The sequence below is a fragment of the Salvia hispanica genome, chromosome 3 (assembly GCF_029641045.1).
Source record: "Salvia hispanica isolate PSC_SH4W2 chromosome 3, Shi_PSC_v1, whole genome shotgun sequence".
Lineage (NCBI taxonomy): Eukaryota > Viridiplantae > Streptophyta > Magnoliopsida > Lamiales > Lamiaceae > Salvia > Salvia hispanica.
Genome location: NC_142694.1, coordinates 9352430 through 9379779, shown reverse-complemented (window position 1 = coordinate 9379779; position 27350 = coordinate 9352430). Strand labels below are relative to the sequence as shown.

General features: G+C 35.8%; 4 protein-coding genes across 7 annotated transcripts; all 4 read right to left on the bottom strand.

Annotated features, from left to right (window-relative positions):
* Positions 1-494: 494 nt before the first annotated feature.
* Positions 495-5565, bottom strand: LOC125213627 (ATP-dependent RNA helicase DEAH13-like). 4 transcript variants are annotated; one of them, XM_089068558.1, is made up of 10 exons: positions 5386-5565; positions 4481-4566; positions 4359-4408; positions 4205-4265; positions 3749-4116; positions 3265-3510; positions 2950-3180; positions 2730-2843; positions 1448-2638; positions 495-1365 (listed from the first exon to the last, which is right to left on the bottom strand). In XM_089068558.1, the coding sequence occupies exons 5-10, from the start codon at positions 3899-3901 to the stop codon at positions 1048-1050; spliced, it is 2253 nt and encodes a 750-aa protein (XP_088924684.1). In that variant the 5' UTR covers positions 3902-4116; positions 4205-4265; positions 4359-4408; positions 4481-4566; positions 5386-5565; the 3' UTR covers positions 495-1047. The 4 variants fall into 4 exon arrangements, with proteins under 4 accessions (XP_088924684.1, XP_088924682.1, XP_088924685.1 ...); XM_089068556.1 differs by having other exon boundaries at positions 4504-4566; XM_089068559.1 differs by having other exon boundaries at positions 5402-5565.
* A 3796-nt stretch (positions 5566-9361) lies between these two features.
* LOC125213625 (E6-like protein) lies at positions 9362-10335 on the bottom strand. The gene has a single exon (XM_048114274.2). It carries the CDS (start codon positions 10247-10249, stop codon positions 9464-9466), a length of 786 nt encoding a protein of 261 aa, XP_047970231.1. The 5' UTR covers positions 10250-10335; the 3' UTR covers positions 9362-9463.
* A 4390-nt stretch (positions 10336-14725) lies between these two features.
* LOC125213626 (uncharacterized) lies at positions 14726-15334 on the bottom strand. The gene has a single exon (XM_048114275.2). The coding sequence runs from the start codon at positions 15286-15288 to the stop codon at positions 14821-14823; it is 468 nt and encodes a 155-aa protein (XP_047970232.1). The 5' UTR covers positions 15289-15334; the 3' UTR covers positions 14726-14820.
* An 871-nt stretch (positions 15335-16205) lies between these two features.
* LOC125213621 (uncharacterized) lies at positions 16206-27082 on the bottom strand. Its single transcript, XM_048114270.2, has 22 exons — positions 26202-27082; positions 26015-26129; positions 25805-25905; positions 25105-25196; positions 24740-24875; positions 24548-24616; positions 24234-24335; positions 23730-23828; positions 23220-23330; positions 22667-22873; positions 22372-22479; positions 21922-22017; positions 21241-21297; positions 20690-20836; positions 20232-20291; positions 20017-20121; positions 19056-19217; positions 18572-18645; positions 17722-17845; positions 17033-17121; positions 16662-16782; positions 16206-16577 (listed from the first exon to the last, which is right to left on the bottom strand). Exons 1-22 carry the CDS (start codon positions 26907-26909, stop codon positions 16425-16427), a joined length of 3036 nt encoding a protein of 1011 aa, XP_047970227.1. The 5' UTR covers positions 26910-27082; the 3' UTR covers positions 16206-16424.
* Positions 27083-27350: the final 268 nt, after the last annotated feature.

Below are 27350 nucleotides of genomic sequence, written 5' to 3'. Positions count from 1 at the left end.
TCTCAGAGGCATATGGAAAGTAGACAGTTACTAAAAGAGGAAAATTAGACAACAAGGTATATCTGGTGGCTGGGGCTCTCTGACAGGTCTAGATAGTACAACTGAAAAGTAGGGAACAAAAGCAAAAGTAACTTAAAAGTAAAAGTGGTCCAAACTAAAGTTGATTTTGACGTTTTCTTCTTCACCAAGTATTGACAAAAATCATATGAACACAAACACCATAACTAAACTTCAGATTCATAAACTCAAGCTCAAGATCCATCGATTAAAATGGTCAACTTAAATTAAACGGTGAAACTGCAATTTTACTTCTACTGACTGACATGCAAGGTGGTAATCGCGGTGCAGAAAAGAAACTCATGCACGAAAATTTGACTAAACATGACTACAACTACAGGTCGACAGCTCCAGATAAGAAAGCACTCAGAAATTAAAAGCAATAACTAGATCTAACTTTCCTAGGCAGAATGAAGCAAATTCGAACCAAAGTGACATGCGAAATAGAAACTTCATAACGTAAACGTTGGAAAATAACAAAGTACTTCAAAAGGCAACAACGATGAGTGTTTGTAACAAACCAACGATGAAAGCAAGTAAAGATTAAACTAGAAAGCAAAGTAACGATTGTTTTGCCACTCCGGGCGATGATGCTGCTATACTACTACGATAACTGGCTGGAACGGCGGACTGATGACTTCTCCGGTAGACTCTTGGACGTCAAGTGACCATGGCTGTGGCAAGGAACGAGAGATTGGATAATACTGAAGGAACTGATCTTCTAGAGAGAATTCTAACTAAGTGTGGTGGCTGGACTCTAAAGGCGAACTCTAAGAGCGAACTCCTTGTCTCTCTCCAAGTGGCTTCTTTTATAGGGAGGCTTACCCTTGCTTTTAGGGTAGACTTCCTTCATGTTTTGACTTTTCTGTCCTTGGTAATGATCATCCCAGCTATCCTTCTTCTCCATCTCGAGCCTTTTCTCTGGCATGCATCCTGGTCAGTATTGACCCCTTCCAGCGCCCTTTTCACTTGGGTCACCTGAATCGTCTCCTACTGACTTGGATCCTTTAATCCTGCACACTTGAGCAACTGTTTTGCAGATAATACATGCATTTCACGACATACTGACCAGTAACCAAGGCTTAGAATACGACTTATCACTCGGGCACACTTTTTTGCCTTCTGCATAATCTGAATAACCGTGAGAAGCATTCTGGAATGACGAGGACCCATTGGATACCGAGCCATGGCCCTCCCCAGAGCTGTCAGTCTGCCATTTTCATCCAACGCTTCAAGAATCTTCAGACAACGCTCTGCTTCAATCAAAGCATCGGTCTCTGGAGGTGTGGGGAAAGGGAAATTTGCAACCTGAAATGATAGATAACGTGGTGTTTACTTACATGTTCAAACTAAATATAACAATCAAACCAATCTATAAATAGCAACATACCTTGCCAATATGCATGGATTTTAAAAGGACAACACCATCAACCGGCACCTTAGATATTTCAGCAATTGAAAAATCAGAAAATAAGTTATTGAAGGCTGCTGAGGAATAGAGGCGATAACAATGTCCCGGGCCGGTTCTTCCGGCTCTTCCAGCACGCTGAGCTGCAGAGGCTTTGCTTATCCACTGTATCTCATATGTCTCCATGCCGCTCGAAGAGTTGTAGTTCTTCACCTTTTCTCTTCCAGTGTCGACAACATAGCTTATTCTGGGAATCGTCAAAGAGGTTTCAGCCACATTAGTGGCAACTACAACAAGCCGTTCTCCATCCCTAGCATCTTCAAAAACACGAAGCTGGGATGATGCAGGAAGCATCGCATAAAGTGGTAGCACATTCAGTTTACCAGGGGAATATCCCTTATCTTTGTCATCTCGTTCAGAATGGGAACAGGACGGATCTGACCCGCCTTCAGGGGTCTCGGGGACATCTTTGCCTTTGGTGTTGGAATCAGAAACTCTTTTCCCCGATAATGCTTCAAAAGCAGCCTTCAGTGATGTAAGAGTTCCCTCTTCTCCCAAAATATCGCCTTCAGACTCGGGTTTCGTCTGATTCTCACCATCACTAAAGAACTCCAGATCACTTTCTTCTTCCGAGTCATAAGATGCATCAGATGCGTCTTCTGGAAAATCTTCATTATCTTCCTCCATGTGAGAATTAAAGCGCTCAGTTATCTCATGACCCGAACTTCCTTGGAACTCAAATGCCTCACTTATCTCTTTCATATCATTTTCTTCGGGTGGTTTCTCTACGGATACGGATGAAGCCTTGTCATCAACTAGCTTTCTAGAAGCTCTACGTAACCTTTGACAAAGAAGTTCGACCTCTCTCTGCCCAGTTACAAAAACAAGAATACCTCCAGGTGGCAATCTCTTGTGAATTGATAGAACTTTCTTATAAGCTTGGCCAATATAATCAACAATTTCAGTCTTCTTTGAGAAGTGCGTGGTCACTGGGAACTGTCGAGTTGGAACTTCAATCACTGGTGGAGGATTGCGAAATATTTTTGTATTAGACACAAAATCTTCCACGCGTAGAGTAGCACTCATGAGCACAAGCTTCAACGGGTATATCCTATTTTCAGATTCAATATTTTCCCCGGCAAGAATTCTCTTCTTCTGCATCTCGTATTCCCTCTGCCATGCACAAATAAAGAAGCAAGCCATCTAAACATATGCAAGAAGGGAACAAGTACAACATAAAGTTCAAATAGGTGAGAGTTGTTACCTGACGCTCTTGGATAACCCGAGAAAGCATCCCGATGAGAATATCTGTATTCAGACTCCTCTCGTGAGCCTCATCCAATATTAACACTGAGTATCGCTTCAGCAGAAAATCATTCTGCAGTGAAAAAAAAATCACCATTACAATCAGTCAGAAAATCTACTTAACTTTCACATTCATAAAACTGCTAGAACAATTCATTCTGTAAAGCATGAAAACAAACCTGCACTTCCCGAAGCAAAATTCCATCAGTCATAAATTTGATTGAGCAATTCTCTCCAACCTTTCTGTCATGCCTTACTTGAAATCCCACTTCCTTCCCGAATCGAAGCCCAAGCTCATAAGCCACCCGCTTGGCTGTTGAAAGTACTGCAACTCGGCGAGGTTGGGTGACGCCAATAATGCCACCTCCAGTGTTTGAACCACGTGAACCAAAACCAGCCTCATAAAGAAACTGAAAGTTTTCCATATTTGCAATAAGTAAAAGAAGTTCCACCAAGAAATTCATGTTACAAACAAATTTTGAACCATGGCTAACCTGAGGAACTTGGGTTGTTTTTCCGCAACCAGTTTCACCACATATAATGAGACTGATATTCTCATTTATAGCTTCCATTATTTCCTGTTCCATCATGACTATGGGCAGACCCATCCTTTGCTTTTCAACATCCTTAGGTCTTGAGACATGAACCACAGTTGGAGCAACATGATTTCTCGATGAATTACAGTTGCTATGGTTATTTTCACCTTCACAATTGTAAATTGGATCTTCATCCATCACATCCTGTCCAAGATATGCACGAGCCATTACAATGTAGAGTACGTGTGGTTGTAAAACGAAGAAATAGGTAAAGCTAGAGTCATTATGATGCGGAGTACATGTAGTTGTAAAATGAGGAAACAGGTAACGCAAGAGGACAGTATGTTGTACGAAACTTAGAAACAAGCATGCTTTGGTTTTTTCTACTTCCTATATGTCAAAGAAATTCACAACCTCAGAATCAAATATAGTAGTCAGCTACCTTAGGCTTCATGATTTCTTCAATTTGGCATGACTCGGCAGATTTTTCCTCAGATCCTGGCAATGATGGTTGAGTATTGTCGTTGGCCACTTCTTCGAATGAATCACCAACTCGTCTATCAGAGGTATAAGGTTCATCACTCAACGATTGCATATTGACATCTGAATGCACATTTCTTTTCCTCAGACATCATCCTCAGACACTCGTCTATCCGGCAAACAGACATCATCCTCAGACACTTCAATATCATCATTGTGAGACACAACATCTCTTTTCCTCTTAGTGTGAGCCTTTTCAGCATGTGGGAGTTCCAAACCAGCTTTCGAAAACTCAACTTCTCTTCTCCGTTTCTCACGAACAGTCTCAACCTGCAACGGGAATATTATATTATTAATTCGAAGAGCCCTTTCTACATCAAACAGAACATACTAATCAGATTATCAGACAATGGAATACCTGCCCCAAGTTCCTTGAAGACCACATGAGTGAAAAAACATCATCTTTGATCTTGTATTTCCTGAAAACACAAACCAAACCCCATTAACACCCAATGCCTCCGATCAATGTGATTATAAGCAATCCTAAGAAGGCCTAAAATCAATGTTCTTACTCCAATGTTTCAATGCTTTTTGACATAAGGAGTTCCTTTTCTTTCTCCTCCTACACAGTAAAAGGTCCAATTAAACAACAAACAATAGTAACAGAATCACTCAAGCTTCTAAATACACATACCTCAAGCTTCTAAATACACATACCTCAAGCTTCTTTAGCTTTCTTTTCTGAGATTTACTTAGTTTCGGTTGCTGCCTCACATTGAGCTATTCCAACACCCAATATTAAAATTAAATAAAAATCAGAACTTTAAACTAATCAAATCATAAAAACAAGCTAAAACTAAAACTAACCTGAGAAAAGACTTATATTAAAATAATTTTCAAGAGTATTATATTTTCTAAAGCACCTCTTTTATACGTGCATAGAGAATTTTGCTTCTTTTCTAAATTGAATATTTTATAGTATCATGCAACTTAATTAACATTGAAACATGGTATTTTATAGTATCATGCAACTTAATTAACATTGCTGGTTATAAACTAAACTCAACATTGGGAAACTAAGAGACTAAAGAGATGAAAAGCAATAAAACAAGACTAAAGAGATAAAAAGCAACAAAACAGATGAAAATTATAAGTTGCACAAATTTATGGATTAAATTAAATAATATGAATAGTAGCAATATTGTATGCTTATTATAAAATTTAAAAGAAGCTATATTTATCTTAGCCTGAAAATTATACAACTATTCATTGGTTTCTAAGTCTTAGTTAGACTCTATTTTCTAAAAAGCCCAGAAACTTTTTGAATCATGTGGACACTGAACTAGCAAAATATAAATATGCAGATTACTTATTGCGCTTACCAAAGAAGTTTTGCGGCATTATACATATCAGTTCCATTATTTGATTGAATTATTTGATTGAATTGTGAATTGGTACTAATTTGTTATATGTCTATTATTTTTTCTCGAAGAGAATTAGGTAGAAGAGTGAAAAAGTAAATCATGTAAACATATTCCAAGAAAATCGTTTTAGCAGTTAAAGCACGAAGCAAATTAAATTGAGAGCAGAGATCATTACTCGTGTTTATTGTTACCATTGAAGAGATACTGAAAAATTTGGAGTAGTGGTTCCTGCCTCCTAAGCGTCTATTGCTTGCAAGAATTGAAACGAAGATGAAAATATTTCAGGGACTTGCAAAGACGTGAATTGACAGGTGCAGCTCGCCGGTCTGAGAACCCTAGCTGAATGTAGATTATGAGTGGGCCGGGCCGGGTAAGCTTCGATTTGTTTTATTTATTGGCTAAGAAATTGGGCTGATATTAAAAGTCATTAATCCAAATGATAACTTCCACTACAAATTTATTTCACCCAACTCATTTATGTGTAATGCCATATTGGTTTAATATTCGTCGATTCCCTCTCATCACCTAACTATTAAAAGCAATGTTTTAAAAACCGGATCGGCCAGTGAATCGACGAGGCTACTGATTCACAGTTCAACCGGTCCAACTGATTCAATCACTGGTCGAACCGTTTTACTGTTACAAATTATATATAATATATAAAATATATTCAATTTCAATGAATGATAAAATTTATTAAATTTTTTATCCATAATTATTAAATGTACAAATTACAAGTTAGTATGGATAAAATTTTTAATATTTTAGATATAAAAAAAGATAATTCATAATAATTCAAAAAAATTATATGACAAAATATATAAATAAATATGAATGTTTAATTAGTTTTGATGAAAATATACTATATAGTAAATAATTTATTATAAACCTTAGGTATAACTACTTATATTTATAAGTATCTATATTATACAAATAATAGTTAATTTTAGTAAAAAAGAGTGAATTTTAGATGATAAATATATTATCATATTAATACCTACTCACTATAATATAAATTTAAATTTGAATGATTAGTTTGAGTAAATAAAAAAAATGTTTTAATATAATAATAACTAATGTTCATGTTATTAACAAGAAATGCTTGTGGTGGAGTGGTAATGGACTTGGTCTCTTGACCAAGAGGTCATGAGTTCGATCCCCACCAAAAGCACTTATTTTACAAAAAATTTAAACAATGAAGAAAACTGGTTTCCGGTTAGACCGATTCGACCGGCCGGTTTCGACGGTTCACGGCGGCTCAATATGCTAGCGGTTTTATGGAGAGAACCGGACCGGACCACTCACCAGTTCGCGGCCGGTTGAACCGGCCGGTCCGGTCCGGTTTTTAAAACACTGATTAAAAGTCCATTGAATCAAGTCATTGGTCCCATAATCAGAAGATGCAGAGAATGCTACATTTTAGTAAGTTTGAATTTTGAGATATTGAAAAGTTTGCGCACAGTTATGTTTGAATGACAATTAAATTAATGAATAGGGAAGTCTTGCATGAGAATCATATCATTAAATAGATCGATAGTAGTATGATTTAATTTAATATTTATTATTAAAATTACTGAATAAATTATAAATATATAGTCAAAATATAAATTTATAATCTACTCTAAATCCATCTTAGGTTTCGGTATAGAATTAAAATAGGCATATTATCATATAAATCATTCCAAGTGTTTAAATACATTTATATCCTGCATATAGGCCCACTATACTAAGTCCAACAAATATAGTTCTTAGAATCTTCTCAATAAGGATATGAGTAGTTATCAATTTAATAGTTTAAAACATATTGTAATAAAATACTATCAAACAATACTATTTCCATTTATAAAACATAAGCGCGACAGTGAATATTTGAATGATAACTTTTAATATAAAATTGGTAAAGCACGAAACGAAATGCATAAATAAAAAAGTGATTGGAATTAAAAACAAGACTATTCACTAAGTCGTATGTGCAGGGAAATTATAGGGGCAACGGATAAAATTTAAGGATGAATTGGTTGAATCAAAATATCAATAATCAACATATGGATATCAAGCATATTCCATGTGGCTTAAAATTGGATGAAATTAGAACCTTGTCAATATATGAGTATTACAAAATGATGGATGGAGACTGGGAATACGGACCACCCAAAAAAATCCCGCCAACGCAACAGAAAGTGAAATTTTCATCCAAATATTGAACTCTTCCTATTTTTTATTTACAATATACTGTAGATTGTAATTTAGAAAGAAAAATTCAATTCAAGTAGCCTGTGACCTTATATTTCTTGAACCATGTACGATTTTTTGTTCGCACTTGAAACATCCCCTGTGGTTTTAATTTGACAGCAAAATATTCTTTCTGTTTTGTCATTAAATATGAGCACTCTGTTTGGATCGTTTTCACTAGATGAATTTAAAATTTTGAACTAAAATATATACATAGATTTTCTTTTATCGGATCTTTGTTATGAGATTCAATTATACAAAACATATCTTAAAAAATCCCTTAGTCGAACAAAAAAAGTAACTACTAGTTCGTTTGTCTTCCAAAAATATGTCCAATTGAGGGTAACATAGATTTTAATAGAAATGGTTACTGCAAGGTGAGGTCGTGACTTTTGGACCGGGCATCAACCACTCTACCGCTTAACCTATAATAATATACTACTACTTGTGTTTTGAAATGGTGGTAAAATAGTTAATGCTTGTGATCAAATGTCTTTTATTCAAGTCCACCGTGGTGTGGCCTTTAAATTTCTAAAAACCTACATTGATGACTATTAATAGTTTAGCGCCACCTGATCCATATTGCATAACTTTGGGGCATGAAAACAAGATATGCTATACAAATAAAGACCAAATACATAAAAATGAATTAATGATTAATATAAGAAGACTCCAACGGAATTGAGATATTTAATTGAGTAGAGAATTATATAAGCTGAGATTTCTTAAGACTCTTGTCAGGGGCTGAAATGTTACTTATTAAAGTGATTATGCAAGGTTGGCAAATCCATAATTAGAAGATGGAAGGTATGATTAATTACTGCAGTCTCGCAACTTGATCTCTTCATTCATCATTACAATTTCGACTACCACTCTCGTGACAAACTCAGACTGGATGGGCCTCCATTCTATGATCATGCCTTGTTTCTGCCCTTTTACTTTGTGTAATTTATTTTCTTTTTCTTTTTTGCACAAGGAAGTTAATTTGTTGTAATAAAGTCAAATTCCATGGTTCTTTAAGTCAAAAGAAAGAAAAAGAGTTAAAATAGAATAAGAGAGTTTCAGTTGGAAAATTGAGAAAATCAAATCAAAACAGTTAAAAAGAAAAAGGGAAAAAGAAAAAGAAACTTAAGCAATCTTGAAATGTGTAAATGAAGATTGGTCAGTCGTCGGCCGTCATCAGCGGGAGAATTGAAGTGATAAAAGGAATTACTTTAATTTGGTACTAATATAAAGGGCTATATACGGATTGTGATCATTAATTTTGGTAAATAAATTTCTTGTTGGCACCCCATGTTAAAGTTTAAAACTTAAAATCAAGTACGATTTTAAATAAATACAGCAGATATGTATGAATGTTTTTATTTCTCCAATGAATTCTATTTTAATTAAAAGAAGGGAACAAAAGCAAAAAAGAAAAGTAGCCAACAATATTGTTTGGAGAAAGCACTTGTACTAACTATACATACTTTTACTTTTAAAAGCGATTATGTACTCTTTCACTCTCCCTCAAATGACAATCACAATTTTCCCCTAAAAAAATTCAAAAAACTAGCAACAAAAATCAGTTTGGAAGTTGGGGAAAAACCAAGTCTAAGTGCAAAAACAAAAACTAATGCCACCACATATTTTGAAAGTCTCTCTCACCTATCCATTATTTTGAATTGTATTGATGAGCATCGTCAATTCCATTTTTAAAATGACGAAATTAATTCAACTCGTTTGACAAAAATTATAATCCCCCTTGATCTATGACAAGATTTACTTTTAACCTTAATTTATCAATCAAATCATTACACTTTTTTTGGTATGTCTTCAACCTTTAGAAAAAGTGGTGCCAGCAATCATAATTAACCACGCCAGAAATATACAATTATTTTAAAATTTTATAGTTCAACTGTAGAAGTAGTAGAAAACACTAAACCGCAAAAACAGCACTTTGTGAAAAATAAATATCTGTGCGTTTGGTTTTCACTAAACACCATAACTTAAAAACACCATTAAAAGGATTTAATCAAATATCAAGGCAAGTTGTTGTCATCATCCTGGAACTGATCTTGGTTGAATTCATAGGCATTGTTTCCATAGAAATTTCTGTTGTTGAACTCATTCTGCGGGCGAGCTCCTCGCATGGTCTCATAAGGGTGATTGCTGCTGTAGCTCTCTGAGTTAGTGTCGTAGTAAAACTTGCCGTTTGCCATGACACGCGTGTCGCTCATCCCCTGCGGCTGGAAGGCGCTGTCCTGCCCCTGCGGCTGGCTGTTGAAGCTGCTTCCGCCGTTGTAGTAGAAGTTGTTGTTGTTGGAGGCCGGGTTGCGGTAGCTTTTGAACTCGGTCTGCTCTTGCTCTTGCTCTTGCTCTTGCTGCTGCTGGTTGTAGAAGGAGTTCTGGTCGGCGTTGTAGTAATTGTTGTTGTTGTTGTTGGGGTTGGTGGAGAAGGTTCGTTGTTTGGTGAAGGAGGCGGGGGAGTCGTTGAGGTCGGATTCGGGCTGGGTGACGTAGGCGACGGGGTTGTAGTTCTTGGGGAGGTATTTGTTTGGGGTTTGTTTGAATTCTTCTTCGGCGGTGGCGGTGGTGGTGGAAGGGGGGTTTAGGCCGGATTCGTGGCCGTAGAGGCCGTAGCTGTTGTCGTTGTCGGGGAGGAAGGTGGGGTCTTGTTGATTGGTGGGGACTTGTGTGTTGGTGGTGGTGGTGGTGGTGGTGCTAGGGATTTTGTTGAAGAATTGGCTTTCTCTTGCATGAGTGTGGAGAGAGGAGAAGAGGGAGAGGAGGAGGAAGAGGGAGAGTTTCATGGCAGGGGAAGCCATTGCCACGAGGATAAGACTAAGAGAGTGTGTGTGTGTATAGTGTTGTGAAGTAGATGTGGTTTGTGTGTTTTTATAGAGGGGAAGATTTGTGTGTGTTTGAGTGAGAGTGTTAATAAATTTCCACTGATTTAGTGGAAAATGGAAATGGGGTCATAAAGTATAGACGTCCCAATAGTTTTCACATATATGAATTACTGTATTAAACTCTTATTTCCAGTGATAAATAGTTGAATGAAAACACGATTTTTTAGGTCTGAATATTGTTTTGTGTCATGAATTTAAAATTAGCCAGAAAAATTATAAATATTATATTTGTTCATGATATGGCCCATATCGAATATCTTATGTGCAATTGTATCTGACATGTCACTTGAAAAATTATATGTGAACGTCACTGGTCAATTAAACAATGTAATCTATTCGTTCAAAAAATGATATCGTTTTATTTAAAAATATGTAAGGGATCGAATTTCTACATTGTAGAACAATTGCAAATAAATTCAAAACTTGAATTTGGCCGAACTTGAATTTATTGCTATAATTACGTCTCTAGTGACCATTATTTAAATCTGTGCCTGTCAGCACTCCTCTACAGTAAATAAATGGGCACCATCAATAACTTCAACTATTATGTGGGAGTATGAAATATGGTTATGTATGAAACAAGCATTCCACAAAAGTTCACGTTTCATTATTATATGTATAATTAAGGATAATACTATATATCAACGCTGTAATTTTCCAAGAAAGAAGGAGGCATAATTGGATTGTCCATGGAATTGGATCGTATTTTTAGATATTTTTAAATTAGAAAATAACATGTCATTAATATAACTAATACGCAGGCATATGGGGAACTATTAATTAGGAGTACTAACATGGTGCGAAAAGGAAAACTATCACACTTTATTTCACAGATTCTCCTATGGTTAATGATCGGTTTCATTTGCATATTCTACTCTAATTTAGTATGCTAATTAAGACCTCGTTATCATGGTACGTTAATTTGGTGTGATAGGCTTCTTTTTTGGCATTACAAATCAAATATAGTATTTTCCAACAATATACAAAACAATGCATATTAAATAAAGACCATTTTCTCGCACGTCACGACAGAATTCACAAATGACAGCAAATTGCAGTGGTAAGTAAAATAATACTAGTACTATGTATTTATCGAGATATGTCTAAATAAGCTATTTTTTAGATTAAAATACTATAGTAAAGAATGTAATTAAGATTTGTACTCCGTTCACTATCAAAAGACTGAATTTTTATTCGGCTGCGTTGAGCATTAAGATGGATAATTCCATAAATTACTCAAAATAAAAAATTAAATTCCAAAAATTAGGGAAAGGTGAATGGAATAGAGTAGAATAATCATGCGTGGATTGTGGGTGGAGTGGGTGGGACATGAAAATTATAGTCCTACACTAACCATGTGCCATCTTCAAATATTAAGGGTTGCACCAAACTATTCTCTACACTTATGGAATTTATTTTAATGGGGGCCTCCCACACTCATTTACAAAATGCATGCCTATATCAACCCTAAACAATTATGGGTCCCCACTACCACAAATTGCACGTTTAGTTATCATTTTTAAATTAATTTTTTCATTCTAATTACACAACATATATAGTGGGATCTCTCATTCCAGTAGAAATGTCAATTGAGTTTATTTATTGAATTTTAGCTAATTGGGTATATAGTAATTAGGCTAAAATTTTATCACATTAGAAAATTCAATCTAAAACGTTCGAATTTTGTACTTGCTTAGACTGCTGATTAGACTAAAAATTAACGATGAAAATTAGTGTATGCATTCAAGACTGAGTAATTTTAGATTTGGGATATATAAATTTGTTGGGCACTAATGTGTCATAATCGAAAATCTATTCAAAATTTTATTATTAACGTACGCTTTAGATGTAATTAAAAATTATCCCTTAATGTTTCATCTGATTCTGCCCTGTTAAATGATGGTTGAAAGAATACAAACCAACTCCACCAACCCCATCTGTCTCCATAGACAACCGTCTACTTTATTTTCTTATTTGAGCTCAAGTAATAAATGTTTTCAACCATGTTTTTATAATTCTGACTTAATGACTTTTAATTCGATGGGTTGCCCCTTTTATGTTTGGTGCTATTATGGAAAAATCACCGCTGGGCTAATTCGAAAAAATTTATATTTCCATTAATTATTTCGGTCATATTTAATATATATCCGACTCAACTACTCAATGAATTAGGCATTATTACCGGTTAGCAACTGCCACTTTATGTTGTTTTCGTCCTTTCAAGAATTGCATGTGGCGGTAATTAATTATAATAATGTCACATAATGAAAACGTCAAAAATTGTATAATCAAGGGATGCATAAATTGATGGCGTCTTACATCTCAATATTGCACATCTATTTTAATATTTGTGACTCTTAATACATAGATCAACTACTTTTATTTATGATTGTTTTTGAAAAGAATTATATTTCAATCCCAAGATGCACAAATCTTGATTTCTTGATATTCACTTTATTCGAGCTCTCCTCCCATTCTGATGAGAAGAGTTTTGTGGGGAGGTGCAATATTGGACTATTTATTCTTTTATAATATAAAGTCGTATGAGTACACCACGTTGTCGTCAATCTAGATTTAGTGTAATTACAAAAACACAAAAAATCGAAACCAAAATAATATAATTATGTCTAAGTGTCTATAGTAGTGGGGCGCGTTTTGGTTAATCAATCAAATTACCAATTCTCAATTAATTAGCAAGTGTTTGACCAATCAACCTTTTCCCAATTTGTCAAACACTTTATGAAATCACATTTGGCTTTGTTTTTTTTCTTGGGCCTAGCGAAATTCTTGCGCGATTATCGGATAAAATTAATTTTTTAATGAAATTGCAAAATAACCCCCTTAATTTATTGTTACAAAATTATCTCCTCTCTATATGGAGAAAATACACAATAAAACTTCCTACGTACCCTAAAGTAAGATTTATACAAATTAATAAACGACAATTATTGTACTCCTACAATTTTTTCAAAGTTTTTAATTTGTAGTAATATAGTTGGCTCACAAAATTTCAACAATTTCAAGTGTGTTGGAACACAAAATCATGACGCAATCAACGGAAGGCCCAAACTTTGTAACATAATATGGTACATTTTTACATTTAACAAATGACTTAATAACACTTCCAATAGTTAGTCCTTTTGTCGAGAAGTAGAAGCTTTATTAAACTGAACATTATGGTCTGTGCATTTGGTTAAGGTAGTCATAGTCAAAAATTAAATGATACTACATGTCTACTCGTTTCTAAGAGCATGTTCATTGCTTGTCTGTTTTCTACTACAAAAGCACAAAGAGTTGCCCCTTCCTATCAACACATCAGGTCCACACACTATTAACTATTTATCCATATTACTCACCAAATTAGAGAAATATTACTACCTACGTATTTAATGAGTTTGAATTTTGCCATCGTGTGTTAGATGAAGTTTCCTTGGAACGGAGTATTTAATTTTCAAACTATTGTCGCTTTAGTTGGTCACATGCCTATAATTTGTATTTTTATGAGTTTTCCTCATAAAATAAATATTTTTTAAATGTTTTTCATTTTATTCCCCCTTTACCCATCATAATATAATATATAGTATTTTTTTTAAAAAAAGCCAGCCAATTTGAAAAAAAAAAATAAAACTCCCAAATGAAAAGGACCCATCTTTCTTCTTTCGGTATAGGGAACATATCCTCAATATATTTCATTTATTTTTTTTTCTAACAAAAGAAAATGGGAAGACCCAGAAACTCAATACTCAAATCACTTAGATTGATATCTTGAAAGATTTTTCTTTTCTCTATATCTGACATATGGAGAAAAATATGATGTTCTAGGTAAAAAATTTCCACAACCCAATCAACTAATTATGAGGCGCAGATGTTGGTTAAATGTCACTAGTGCCTTTCACTAAACACCAAATATTGCATTAGTCCTCAACAACATATCTTCACATTCGGTGGAATACATTAATATACAGGGCTAATCTATTTTGAATTTGCACATGATATAGGTGGGATGTGTATGTGTACAAATAATTTTGCACCATTCAACCCTATTAATCTTCATTGTGCACCTTTATGTCTTCCACTCATGTTTGGTCCATTGTCCTACCTTTGACCTTTTATCTTCTACATCCAAATCGAGTTTTTCAAGAATATTGGTATGCTGTGTTCAAAGCTCGAGTCCATTAGTATCATCCACCCTTGATAAATGATGGTAGTGTTCGGTTTCCAAGATAAAATAATACTATCTAGGATTGAGTTGTGAAATTATTTTAGTAAGTGGTTTAGCTATGACTAATTATCTCATGATTATGTTATGGACCAAACGCACTAGAAATTTAATTGCGGATACAATCTTGAAAATCGAACACTCTGATAAGTACTACTAGTATAATGCATACATAAACATAACTCTTCCAAGTACATTATTATTAATTTATTTGTACAATAACATAACTTGAAATAGAAAAAGATATGAAGCTAAAAACACCAAAAATTTAGTTATCTTGGAGGGAAATGGGAACCCAAAACAAAAGTAAAAGCACCAAGAGATTAGGAACTAGAATTGGAATCAATGGATTAACATCGTTCACCAGCCTTCTCCGTCTCAATCTGGACCTCACATATCTCCTCCTCTCCTCTTCTCCCCACTCGCCGGCCGCCACCCCTTTCGCCAAAATCAGCGGCGGAGGCAGTTGGTAGGGGCATTTGCACCGCCAAGAGGTCTCCGGCAACCCTAATCTTCGCCCCCTTTTGATGAACTGAGACAAGGCCCATCTCATGAGCGGCGGCGGAGGAGGGGATGAGGATGAGCGCCGGCAGAGGAGGGGAGGGTAGTTCCAGTTGAGGTAGCAGGGGATTTGGGTGGCGATGAATAGCTGCGAGTGGAGCGGCGGCGCGTGGGTTGGGCTGGTTAGGATGTGAGTCAGCGCGTGGAGCTTCTGCTCCCAACTCGTATTGTCCATTGTGTGGATATGATCATATGATAGATAGATAGATTATAGATAGGATGCAACTATTGAATTAAATGCTATACAAGTTATTACTATGAAAGTAGGGTGGATTAAAATTTTAAAAATTAATTTAATCCGAGTTTTCACACTTAACTCCAGCACCCGCGCGTGTGCAACATGCACTTTGATTAATGGGCGACGAGGTCAGAGGCATGGCGCGTGCTTTAATACTATGTGCACGTCGTGCTCGGTGTTCTGCAACGGCGTGCACGTGGCGTTGTCATTACTCTTAGTCTCATCCTTACCATCTACTCCCAATTATCGTAGTTACAAAATAGAGATAACCTTTTTCTTATGTGCAAATGAGCAAATCGATCTTTTATTCAATTTCAATTCCTTCCGAATGCCTCCCAGGGAAAATAAAATATCGAATTGGATGGATTCATCATTGTTACATCTTTGATTATCCATTTTGTACGAACATGTGCCATTTAATTCTTGAAATCCTCCCATGCTAGGAAGAAACTGCTTCCCATGCTAGGAAGAAACTAAGTCTCCAATGTAAATTTGGTATCAAAAAATTGGATAGAAAGATGGCAGAAAAGGTAAAAAAGTAGGCAGAAAATTCATGATACATCTCTATCACTCGCATGTAAGGTTGTTTAGGTAAAGGTAATAAATGAGATGCCATAAAAATTTGTATCGATATTTATTTGAGATAAATACAGGTCATCGAGAGTCTAAAAATTTGCCCCTTACCTCCCAACCCATTCATGTGTTATTCTTTGCACCAAAAAATTCGAGGCATTTAATGTGGTTGTTTGTACCCTGTCAAGTAAATAAACACAGTTCCAAAATACGAATCATCACTTGAATTAAATTCATTACTCTGTAAATTATTCTTCTACGATGAGTAAATAAATGGAAAATTTGAACATTTCAATCAAATTTTTTCATTTAACACGCTCAAGTATAGTCGCCAAGGTCATAGATACAAAAAAAAAAAAAACTGTGTAAATCAAACTAGCGATGGATGGAATTAAGAAGAAATAGTATATAGCACTATATATGTTGAGAATAGATGAGGACAAGTTTTTTTCTTGAAGAAAATGGTAAGAGAAAGGTTTAGAAGAAGTGAGCAAGAATGATCAGAAGGGACATCTGCAGGGTTCAATACCCCAAGCATTCTTGGCATATTCTTCGATTGTTCGGTCGCTGCTGAATTTCCCAGAACCAGCGGTGCTAAGGATACTCATGCAAGTCCATTTTTCTTTGTTCACAAACACTCTATCAGCCATAGCCTGTAGAAATGTGGTTCCAGTGAAAAGACATATTTTAGAACTGACAGTCGGAAACTCGATGCAGTGTTGAATACACAAAGTTACCTGAGCCTCAAGATAACTAGTAAAATCAGCCCCGAGCTTATAAAAATCTTTGTCGTCCTCCAGAGAGTCGCATAGTGAACTGAAGTACTCTTTGAAACCAAAATAACCATCGCGAACCATACTACAAAATAACCATCACTTTGATAAGTAATAAAAAAGTTGAGTCACGCCTAGCAAAGAATAACTAAAGATTCATTCCACTAGTCATCACGAGAATGGCATCATAATACTCTCTTCGTGTTTTGATTAGGGTGCTTTGAAGAGATGGTACTAAAACAAGTCACTTGCATAAATGGTTAGACGGACCCGAGGGGTGAAACATCGGATCACAGAAGAAAACTAAGTAACAGAGAGTTGTGCATACTACCTACCTTACAACTCGAATAAATTGAATAGATACTCCTGGAGCAGGTTTATCTCCCGATGGTGGATCTTCATGTAATTTAGCACCAACAAGAAACTGAGAGAATGAGAAAATGGTTAGGTTCTCCAGATCTCTATGAAAAATTAATCAAAGGGATGCAATCTATGAGCTCAGTTATTTTACCCCTTTCTCTGTTTTATCCTTTTTGTTTATTATTATTCATGCATTACAAGCTGATACTACTAAGCAGTAAATTCACTTGAAAGGTATCCACAAGTCCAAGTTTGCAGGACTGAGAAATAAAAAGGACCCTAGCATCTATCAGCTCATACAACACAATGAAGAACTTGACTAACATTGCAAGTATCGAAATAGATACTACAAAGGGTTCACGTTTCTTGGTGGCATGAAATATCATATTGATCAAGACCATGCAAGTAAACTCACTAGCATGGTCTCAATTCTCAACCCCAAGGTCAACAAATTGATAATTTTCAGCAGTTAAACATGCAATTCCTTAGACAAGTTTATTGGTAGAACTCTAAGTTGCAGCTCTATTTATTAAAGCATATTTATGACCCATGATTTATGTTCCACGTCAGCTTATTCACAGCCTGAAAAGATACAGATGAATGAGAAACTAAAGATGTTAGACATATTTAAACATGGAAGTTAGTTCCATATAGCTTATCATACCATGTTCTCTGCTCCTATTTCTTCAATTATTTCAACTGTGGAACCATCTGCAGTGGCTAATAGCAAGCACCCATTCATGAGAAATTTCATACTGCCAGTTCCTGACGCCTCATGCCCAACAGTACTGAGAAAAAACACAAAATTATCGGGTAAGATTATTTATATAAACACATGCAGCTAGTGTCTGAAAAATGAATCTGAAAACAAGTAAATTGAAAAAAAATACTATGTTAACAAAGTTACAAACGAATCAGATATAGATCAATAAATGCATGAAAAATCTAGCCTCTTCTTGTTAATTGATGCCCAAACACAATGTGCAAGAATAACATGAAGGCATGGCCAGTTTTTCACAGGAAAGTCTGATCTACGTGCCTTCTTACAAAACGGATGTATTCAGATTTTCAGTATGTGTTTTAGCTTAAGTAACTAAGATTCTTAACATTAGATGGGGAACTAATAACAGCATCCCAATACAGGTAATCATTAAAAATACATCATTTGAAGATTTCAATAGCTTTCATAGAGTAAGTGAAACAAAACAAAAATCTCTTAATTTACTGCAGTTTTTCATGTGAGGTGAACAACAGAAATAAAACATGTTCTTTATTTTGCACCATGCTCCTGTAGTGAATTCCGTGACATTCTAGACATAGCTTCAAATACCCATTACGGACCTTCCTTATATTAGCACATGCACATCAAACCCTGAAATTAGTTTGTACTTTATCAATGGATTATCTTTGTACAGTCCAGTTGTTTCAGATTTCAATTGAACAAGTTATGAGAAGAATTAGATATAATTCGATAATATATACGCCGTACAAAATATGGAAATAGTGCAGCAAACCTGATATGCTGTGAAAGGTCACTGCCAGGGATAACAAGTTCAGCCACAGACACATTATAATCCGGGATAAAAACCTGGAATGGAAGAAGGAATTGAATACATACTTCTAATGGCCTTTCTTATAGGAAGTAAGCAATTGATTACACATTTTTGGCCATGGATATGTAAATCGAGAAGTATGTAGCTTAGAATTTTAACAGCGAGAAACAGTTTCTCCATCTGCTTAATATATCGTTCCAAAATGAACTGTATGTTATGCATGTATGGGGATGCAAGTGAGGACACATGAACGATACATGTAAGAGATAGATAAAACAAATAATTTGACTGCATTTATTACAAAGCATCTTGCAATAATTTTCCTTTACACAATATGATCCATTTGAACTTATTTGCCAAGTTTTAAGAATGAGTATACATGAGGATGGCATGCAAAAGACCCTCGTACCTAGTAGGTAGCAAAGAATTGCAGTAATTGACATACCACTTTGAGTAGATCCCCAACATCATCATCATTGTTAACTTTTTCTGCAACAGCATGGCATAGCTTAATAATTTTCTTGGCAACTTCATAACCAGGAGCAGCTTTGCCTCCTATGATGCAGACACGGGGTACAACCTTCTTTCTGTCACTTTTGTTCATATTCTTAAACAAGAAAAGATATATAAAAAAGGTGAAATGACGATCATTTGTGTCCAGCCAAGGAGATTATTAGCGACATGCAAGTATTACCGAACAAAGAAATGAATAAATAAATACGGAGTATATTATTAAGCTCATATAAGGATAAAATCTGTTGGAATAAAAATAATTAAACTTGATTTTTGTAGTAGAATTATCTAGATATGATAAATATCTAGATATTATGAAGATATTATGAAGAATTATCTAGTTGTAGGTATTAAAATATCTAGATATTTTAGGAGAATTCTCTAGAATTAGTATGTATTAAAATATTAAGATATTTTAGTAGAATTCCCTATAATGTTAGGAAAAATATCTAGATTTTTATGGAGAAAAACCTAGATATAGTAGAGAATTCTAGAATATGAGATGCATGCCTATAAATATGGCATAGTTGTACCATTTTGTGAAGTTGAACAAGTGGGAGAAGTTGAGAAAGTTTGAAGAAATTGAGTATTCCTTTCTTCCCCATATCAAAACATCTCCTAAAACCATTTCTACATATTCCACCCATTCTCCTCTCAAATACTTCCACCAAACTAAATTACTCCTCCAATATCTTATATATTCCAACAAAATCAAGTAGTATCATGTAGTATTTTGAAAGAATCTACAGATCTGCCACTCCAATTTTGTATAGATAATCTTCTTGACCATGTCATCACATATTACTCCTATTAGTCACACAAAAGGTCTAAACAATATTCACAAATTATTCAAAACATTCAGCATAAAAGGCTTAATGCAGTCATATCGATACCTTAATGCAGTCATATCGATACACGATACCAAGTATATTCAGCAATTGTCGTTTGTATTCATGTATACGCTTTACCTGGACGTCAAACATTGCATCTAAGCTGACCTGAAGTCAAGATACAGCCACAATTGCTATTAAAAAGAGTTCAGTCAAAAGTAATAGAATTAACAAAACCAAGAAAACTAATGCATATAAGATCACTAATATTCTCAAACCTTAACCCCAGTCGAAGTTTCAATGTAGTCAGCAAGCCTCATCTTATTAATTGTCTTTGTCTACACAAAAGTGATTTACATTAGATCATGGTAAAACAACATTTTTAGTCCCATTAAGTAATACTCCCTCCGTCCCGCCTTAGGAGTCCCGATTGAGTCGGGCACATGTTTTAAGAAAAAATTGTTTGTGTGTGTAATAAATAAATATTGTAGTGGATGTTGGGACCCACTTTTAATTGAGTGTCCAATAAATAAATGTTGTAGTGGATGTTGGGACCCACTTTTAACACTTTTTAATTAGTTGTAGTGGATGTTGAGACCCACTTTTAACACTTTGTAGGCATTTTATATTAATTTATCTCAGCCGGGACTCTTAAAGCGGGACGCCCAAAATTGATCAACCGGGACTCCTAAAGCGGGACAGAGGGAGTATGTGTCTAGGGCAGAAATTGCACTACCATTCTCCACTCTTGTTGTAGGACAGGATTTGATGCATGCTCTTGTAAACCTGCTAAGAGGTCGACATTACGGATCCATGCTTCTGTCCCCAGCCATTTTGAGATGAGAGAGCATAAACCAGGATTACTCACCACTATCCACCTTCTCTGAGAATTAAACACACCAGAAGTGTAACAATGCCATATAAGTGAATTGCTAAATTATAGGTAGATGAATGGTGCAGTAAAATAGAACTAGTTTTGGGATTGGAAATGGTTTAAGGAAGGAGAAAAGAAACAAAGTACGTTCAGGATTCACAGATCACGATAAACAGAAAATTTTGTAATTTGATTAGTTCTCCACCAGGTTTTATAATGTGTTGATCTCAACGTAAGGCAAAGCAGAACTGCATGTAGAATATATTGTCAGAAAATTCTTGAGTATTTGAAAAACCATTTGCATTCAGGACCTTCGGAGCACCTCAAAGCTTGAAAAGGGAGCCTTGCTTATATGAATTTTCATAAAGATATAGAATGTCGAAAGCTTGTGCTTCTACCATCTAAAAAGTAACCTGTGTTACTCCATTTGTTTTATACTGGAACTTCTGAGGCCATAAGTCATAGAAATCCTACAAAGTCAAAAACGGGTGACATGGATTAGAAAAAGGCAATAAAAGTTCTAGGAGGAAAAACAAAATTTGATGGTAACTATTGATGATGAACCTCCCTTGTGCTGCATTCCTACATTAATATGTTTTAAATTCGTTGAAATGTATCACAAAATGTTCAGCATGACTTTAAGCTATCTATACATTAAAACAAATATCAACAAGTCAAATCACAATGGTTTGGAAGCCTTTTCTGGAGGAGTTGCCGAGTGGAGCTCCATTTATAAGGGAGAACAAATATATTAGTACAGATAAAAACTAGGTTGCTTTACCCCTTGATACCCTTTAATCTCATTGGTGTAAAGGTGCAACATGATATAAGACAGTTCATGCTACGTAGAGCATTTCATATATACCTAGCAAGTTTCTACGGTCGGGAAATTTGATATTTTTCCGACATGGGAGATCATACAGTAAAAATATCAGCATTCAGTAGCCACTGTTTTTGAATGGTAACCTCCAATATACATTCAAAATAATTAATTCATTGGCAAAATTTTCTGGACAAAACCTACAATATTACTCGACATTTATACAAAACTTGACCTAAAGGAAATAAAATTTTGTGATAATTCTCTAACATACCTTGAATAATCTTGTTTTAAGTAACTCAAAATGTACTTTGGATACTCCATTGACTGTGTGACTGCAAATAATTGATAAGTTTGCCATCCGGATACTCTGTCAGCCCAAAAGAAAGATATAAGCTGTACAGTAGCTACATGATGCAAAACCATGGAATAGAAGTAAGTAAAAGGATAAAGACACACTGGGATTTACATTTGCTACAAAATGCTATTGCCATTAAGGAGAATTATAATACCTTTATTTGTATGAACTATAAAATCTGAAGGCATGCAGATGATCTCTTAATTGGAGGGTACCTCTTGGACATGCTATATTTGAGATTCAGATTGCCAAGCATGATGATGAATTTTAAAATGTAATATGGGTTTTTCTATTCATCCGCTAATCAAAGTATATGCAAATTACACATAATGCTAGAATGATCTTATTCCATCTTCTTTACCTTACCTTCACAATACCTTCCTCCACAATTGACATCCGCTCAAGTCTACTGTAGTCCTGACCAATCTTTCTTTTCAAATCTTCCATGAAACGATGATTAATTTCATACATTATCTGAAATCAAAGATGTGTAAGCATGCTTTTTACTCAATATTCTATATCAGTACTGTCATTTAATTTTTTTGTGGGGAGGAGAAATCAAAGACAAAAATTCGAACTTCAACAAATGCAAGGAAAAAAAAGAAGAAAAACAAAAAGGAACACAGAAGTTGAAACCAGTATTGCTGCAAAAGAAACTCACTTGCAAATGACGCGGGAGAAGACTTCCCATTAGATCCACAGGAATTTTCTCCAGCCCTTCAGTGTTTACTGTGTGAGTTGTGAAAGAAAATGCCCGACATACTATCTCCCAAGCTCTACCCCAATCTAAACATTCTTCATCAATAAGCACTCTCATGACCTCAACTATTGCAAGTGATGGGTGAGTATCGTTTATCTGAAAAGCAACCTGCAAAAACGAATTTAAGCACGTTATCATGAGCCTCCTGCAGAAAATAATAGAAAATGAAAAATAAGGTAGGAAAACCAGAAGCTCTTATGCTTCAGTCACTAATAAACTTCCTTTCAGCGGTCAAGCTGCCTACAGGATAACAGCTCTAGCAAACATTCAATGTACCAAAGAGTAGAACCAAATAACTCCAACAATAATAAAAAGCAGACTGAACAATTTCAATAAGGAGATTAAGTAACCTTTCCTTTTCCCATCAAAATAAATAGCTAGTATATATGAGAACACAAGAAAAATGAGAGAGATCATCTATCATTATCGTTGGTGAAAAATTAGGAATTTCAACCTTATCTGGAAATTCATCAAAGTTGTCATGAACATCTTTAAATCTCCTGATGATGTCTTGCACTGATGCTGAAACAAAGAAGTATTGCTGCTTTAGTCTCAATTCCTTCCCCTGAAATAGATTAGCACCATTACTAAGAAACATCAGATCCAATTCTAATGAAGAAAATGATCTATATATTGGCATAAGTAGGTGTATGACTGGGGTCGAAAGGCTGAAATAAGTATTGCCACTGCTTTGACGGATACATGGTCGACAGGGTGGTGCTAGACATTTTTACACGAGGGGGCCAAAGAGGACAAAAAAATTCCTTGCTTTTTTTTCTCTGAGGCAGTGTGTTCAAATAAAGCGCCATATATGAAGCACCACTCTTGGTAACTCAAATGTAATAGAGAAACTCAAGATCCAAGGATACAACATAAATATTTTCAACAATTTACACAAATATAGTTTTCCTTTTATAAAAAAGAACACAGGAAATGGGAAATAGTATCAGCATAGGCATTTGACCTGATAAGAACGATCATCAGGATACAGGACATAACTTATGGTTTCCGCCTTCTGTCTGTTTACAATTGCATTTATGTAGTCTCCAGTGTTGTATGACTCCTGAAATTTATGTCCAATTGGCAAGTCATCAGCAACCATACAATGAAAAAGGTAAAACTTTAAAACAAAAATAAATGATCAAAGCTCAGAGCAATACATAAATAAAAATTTATTCAGATAAAAGACTCTTCAAGAGTGGAGAAATGAACTTTAGATCAGTCTTCAAGTATACTATCCTACATAATGGAACAACTGATTCTCGAATAAGATTTATTGCACAAGATGTGACTATGGCCACACAGTAAAACCATGACAATATCCTATTGATGTTTCTCGTCACCTCATCACGGACGGAAGTAAAACTACATGGCGAACACACAGCCATTCACCAAAAGATTCATTCAATTTTTGCAGATTGTCAGTTAGTATACGATACAATTATGAGTAGAACAAAATCAAGATTACCAGGTCATATTGCCCACTTGGTTTAGCAGCCCATAGTCGAAGGTTAATGGCATTCCGTGTTCCATAACCTGGTATTGGGTTGTCATAAGCAACGGCTTCGACCTGTCATTAAAAGACTATATCTAAAATTCCAGTAACTGAATTGTTACTTAAGAGTTCCAGAAATCGGACTTTACACATGCCACCCCAAATTCGTGACAGTCACAGACAGGAGAGACTTAACAATGCAACAATTAATAAATAACTAAACACTGAAATAGATGGTTGATCATAAGTTCATAACTTAGAGTCATCACAATGAAAAATAAACTCACTGTTTCTCCAGGTGTCCAGACTTTGTACTTGACTCCGTTTGAGGCTTTCTCTTCAACCGTGCCATAGAACTTATTCATAAGGAATTCAATCAAGTGATGGGACAAAAGTTTAGAAGTCTAAGACAAGGTGAATCGGTAAAATGTTTCTGTACCATTAAATGAATATCTTAAAAACAGTAATAGTGTTTTCACCTTCACGGAATATGAAACTTGTATTCTCTCTATTTCCCAAGGATTTCCAAAGTTCAGCCAATAATCTGGTTGTTCGTGTTGATATCCATCTACGATAACCTGACGGAATAGACCATACTGATAGCGTAACCCATACCTACACACAAGTAGATGTTGTCAACTGCACCATGCAAAAATTTCTATTCTGCTAAATAAATTCTACTACAATGTCAGGCATAAGTGGGAAACTTGTTTCATAAATTGAGGAGACAAGGATTTTCAAGCATCCAACATGTGAAGTAAATTGAGTAGAGAACTTTAGTTAGACAAGATTGACATGTTACTAATCGATTTTACTTTGAATGTACTCTGTTAAAATCATGTACCCCCAAACTGGATAATCCAGTGTTGCTAAAGAATCCATTTGGCATGCTGAGAGTCGGGCTAGGCCACCATTACCGAGTGCTGCATCTCCTTCCTGCAAATGAAATGTGAAACAACTTAACAATGACCTTTGAATGGCCAAATGAAATAAATAAGATGTAACATTAACTACAGAACTAACATACATATACAGTTCATCATTATCACCAACTAACACATGAATCCTATGACATAACCAAGTTTCATGAGAGCTTTGATAGTGTCAAACGTCCTATATGCCCATCAAATACTATGGTGCATGAATACATATATGTAAATTCAATGATCTCCAAAATCATGGATCCTGAAAAGAGGGTTGCCCAATAAAAGGGTGGTGTTGGAACATATACTTGACTTTGTCCGATTAAACTTGGATTAGGTGTTTGTCGTCTGTGCCTGCACAGTTCACCTCATTATAGGAAATTGTTATATGTTGGAGTATATTTGGCCAGCATCTTTGATACAGCTGATGAAATCGAATATATAGAAAGTTACAAGTTCATAATTCATTCTTAGAATTTCATCCTATTCAACAATGAACTTTCAATCAAGACCCAAATTCGTGCAAAAACAGCACAAGCAGAAAGAGGACAAAAGAGGGCTTTACTCCAATTTCCAATGGAATATGAAATAGAGGATCAGAGAATGGTAAATTTTCAAGACCTGCTCCGCTAAAACTTCATATTCAAATCCAAGTTGGCTTAAAGCTTCTGCATACTCATCTCGAATACCGAGGTTGATGACACTGTTGGACAGCGAACGACCTAAAGGAAATAATTCATGCATCAAAAATAGGTAGTCATGAAGATATGGGCTTTGCTGACAAATAAAGACACACATAATGCAACAGAGACTTTTTGAAAATGTAAGCACCCATAAGAAATTCAAGTGAAAGAAAATATAGGCGCTTTGGATCTTGCTTCTTAAAATGTTGATGCGTGTCATGCCACCGCTCAATAAGACGATCTCTTACACTGTGAGACAATGCCTGCACAATCATCAACCATAAACATCGAGAAAATTTTCCGTAGGATTCCAAAAAGGCACCCAAGAATAATACCTGAAACGCTTCAAAATCATCAAAATTGAACCTGGACCTTGCCACCGTGTACTCCACATGATCTAAAATATCCTTCTGCAAACTCATCGGATCATTCTTCAAAAATCCATCCATCAATCCGAAAATCTTCTCCGCCTTTGCTCTCCTTTCTCCCAAAGACTCCAGTCCCGATACTGATTTCTTCACCACCACCCCTCTCCCGCCGGCCTGCTTGAGTCCGGCAGAGGTATCACCAACACCATCAATAGCCTCCATCAATGACTTCCTAATTCTCTCAAGATCTTCAACATCCTCAAGCTTCTTACCATCAGAGCTAGTAACATGAAAACTCTTGACAAAGAAGTCCCCTTCAAACTCAACTGAAGCTCCTTGGACTGTGAGACCAAGCACTTTGAAAACTCGAGTAATAACCCCTAGAAGCCCGATTCTGGTTCTCGCTCGGATTACGAAGACAGTCGAGCCGGCAACATCATCGTTTGTGATTGCAACAGTGGAAGAACCGTCGCTGGAAAAATCAGTATCTCGACTTGCAGTTGATGCCCGTGGGTGCTTGGAGATGACATTGTGCGAAATGAAGGCGTGATTGAAGTGCTTGGGCTCGGAATTGAACAAAACTGAACGGCGGTGGCTGAGATTTGGAGTTGATCGGATGTAGGGCTCAGCACATGGCAATCCGGGCGCGAGCGGCGAAACTGGAGTTGCAGCCATCTCGACGACAATGAGGGCGTGGAAATCAACAAGAGAGCTTCATCTGAATGATTTTAGTGGCGGAGAGCGTCGGGGTTGGAGCAGGATTTGCGTGGGATTGAGAGCTTTTTGGCAGAAAGGTAGAGTGATTTTGGAGGGAGGGTTGAGTGATTGTCACTGAAAGGGGAAATAATAATGATTTAATATGGAGGGAGATTTACAAACTTTATATTAGACCGTTGGGATTAGGAAGATTTAATTATATCTAATCACATTGCTAACATTACAAGATAATTCTCGCCATATTTCAGATTAGATTATCATGTGTGCACGTTTATAGAGAACGAGGGTCAAACCCTGCACGGACCAGGGTCTGACCCAACCAAAGCGAATGGGAAAGGCGGCCAACGAGGTAGAGGCTTGTGAGGTGCTATAGAGGAGGGGTAGCCAGCTTCATAAGGA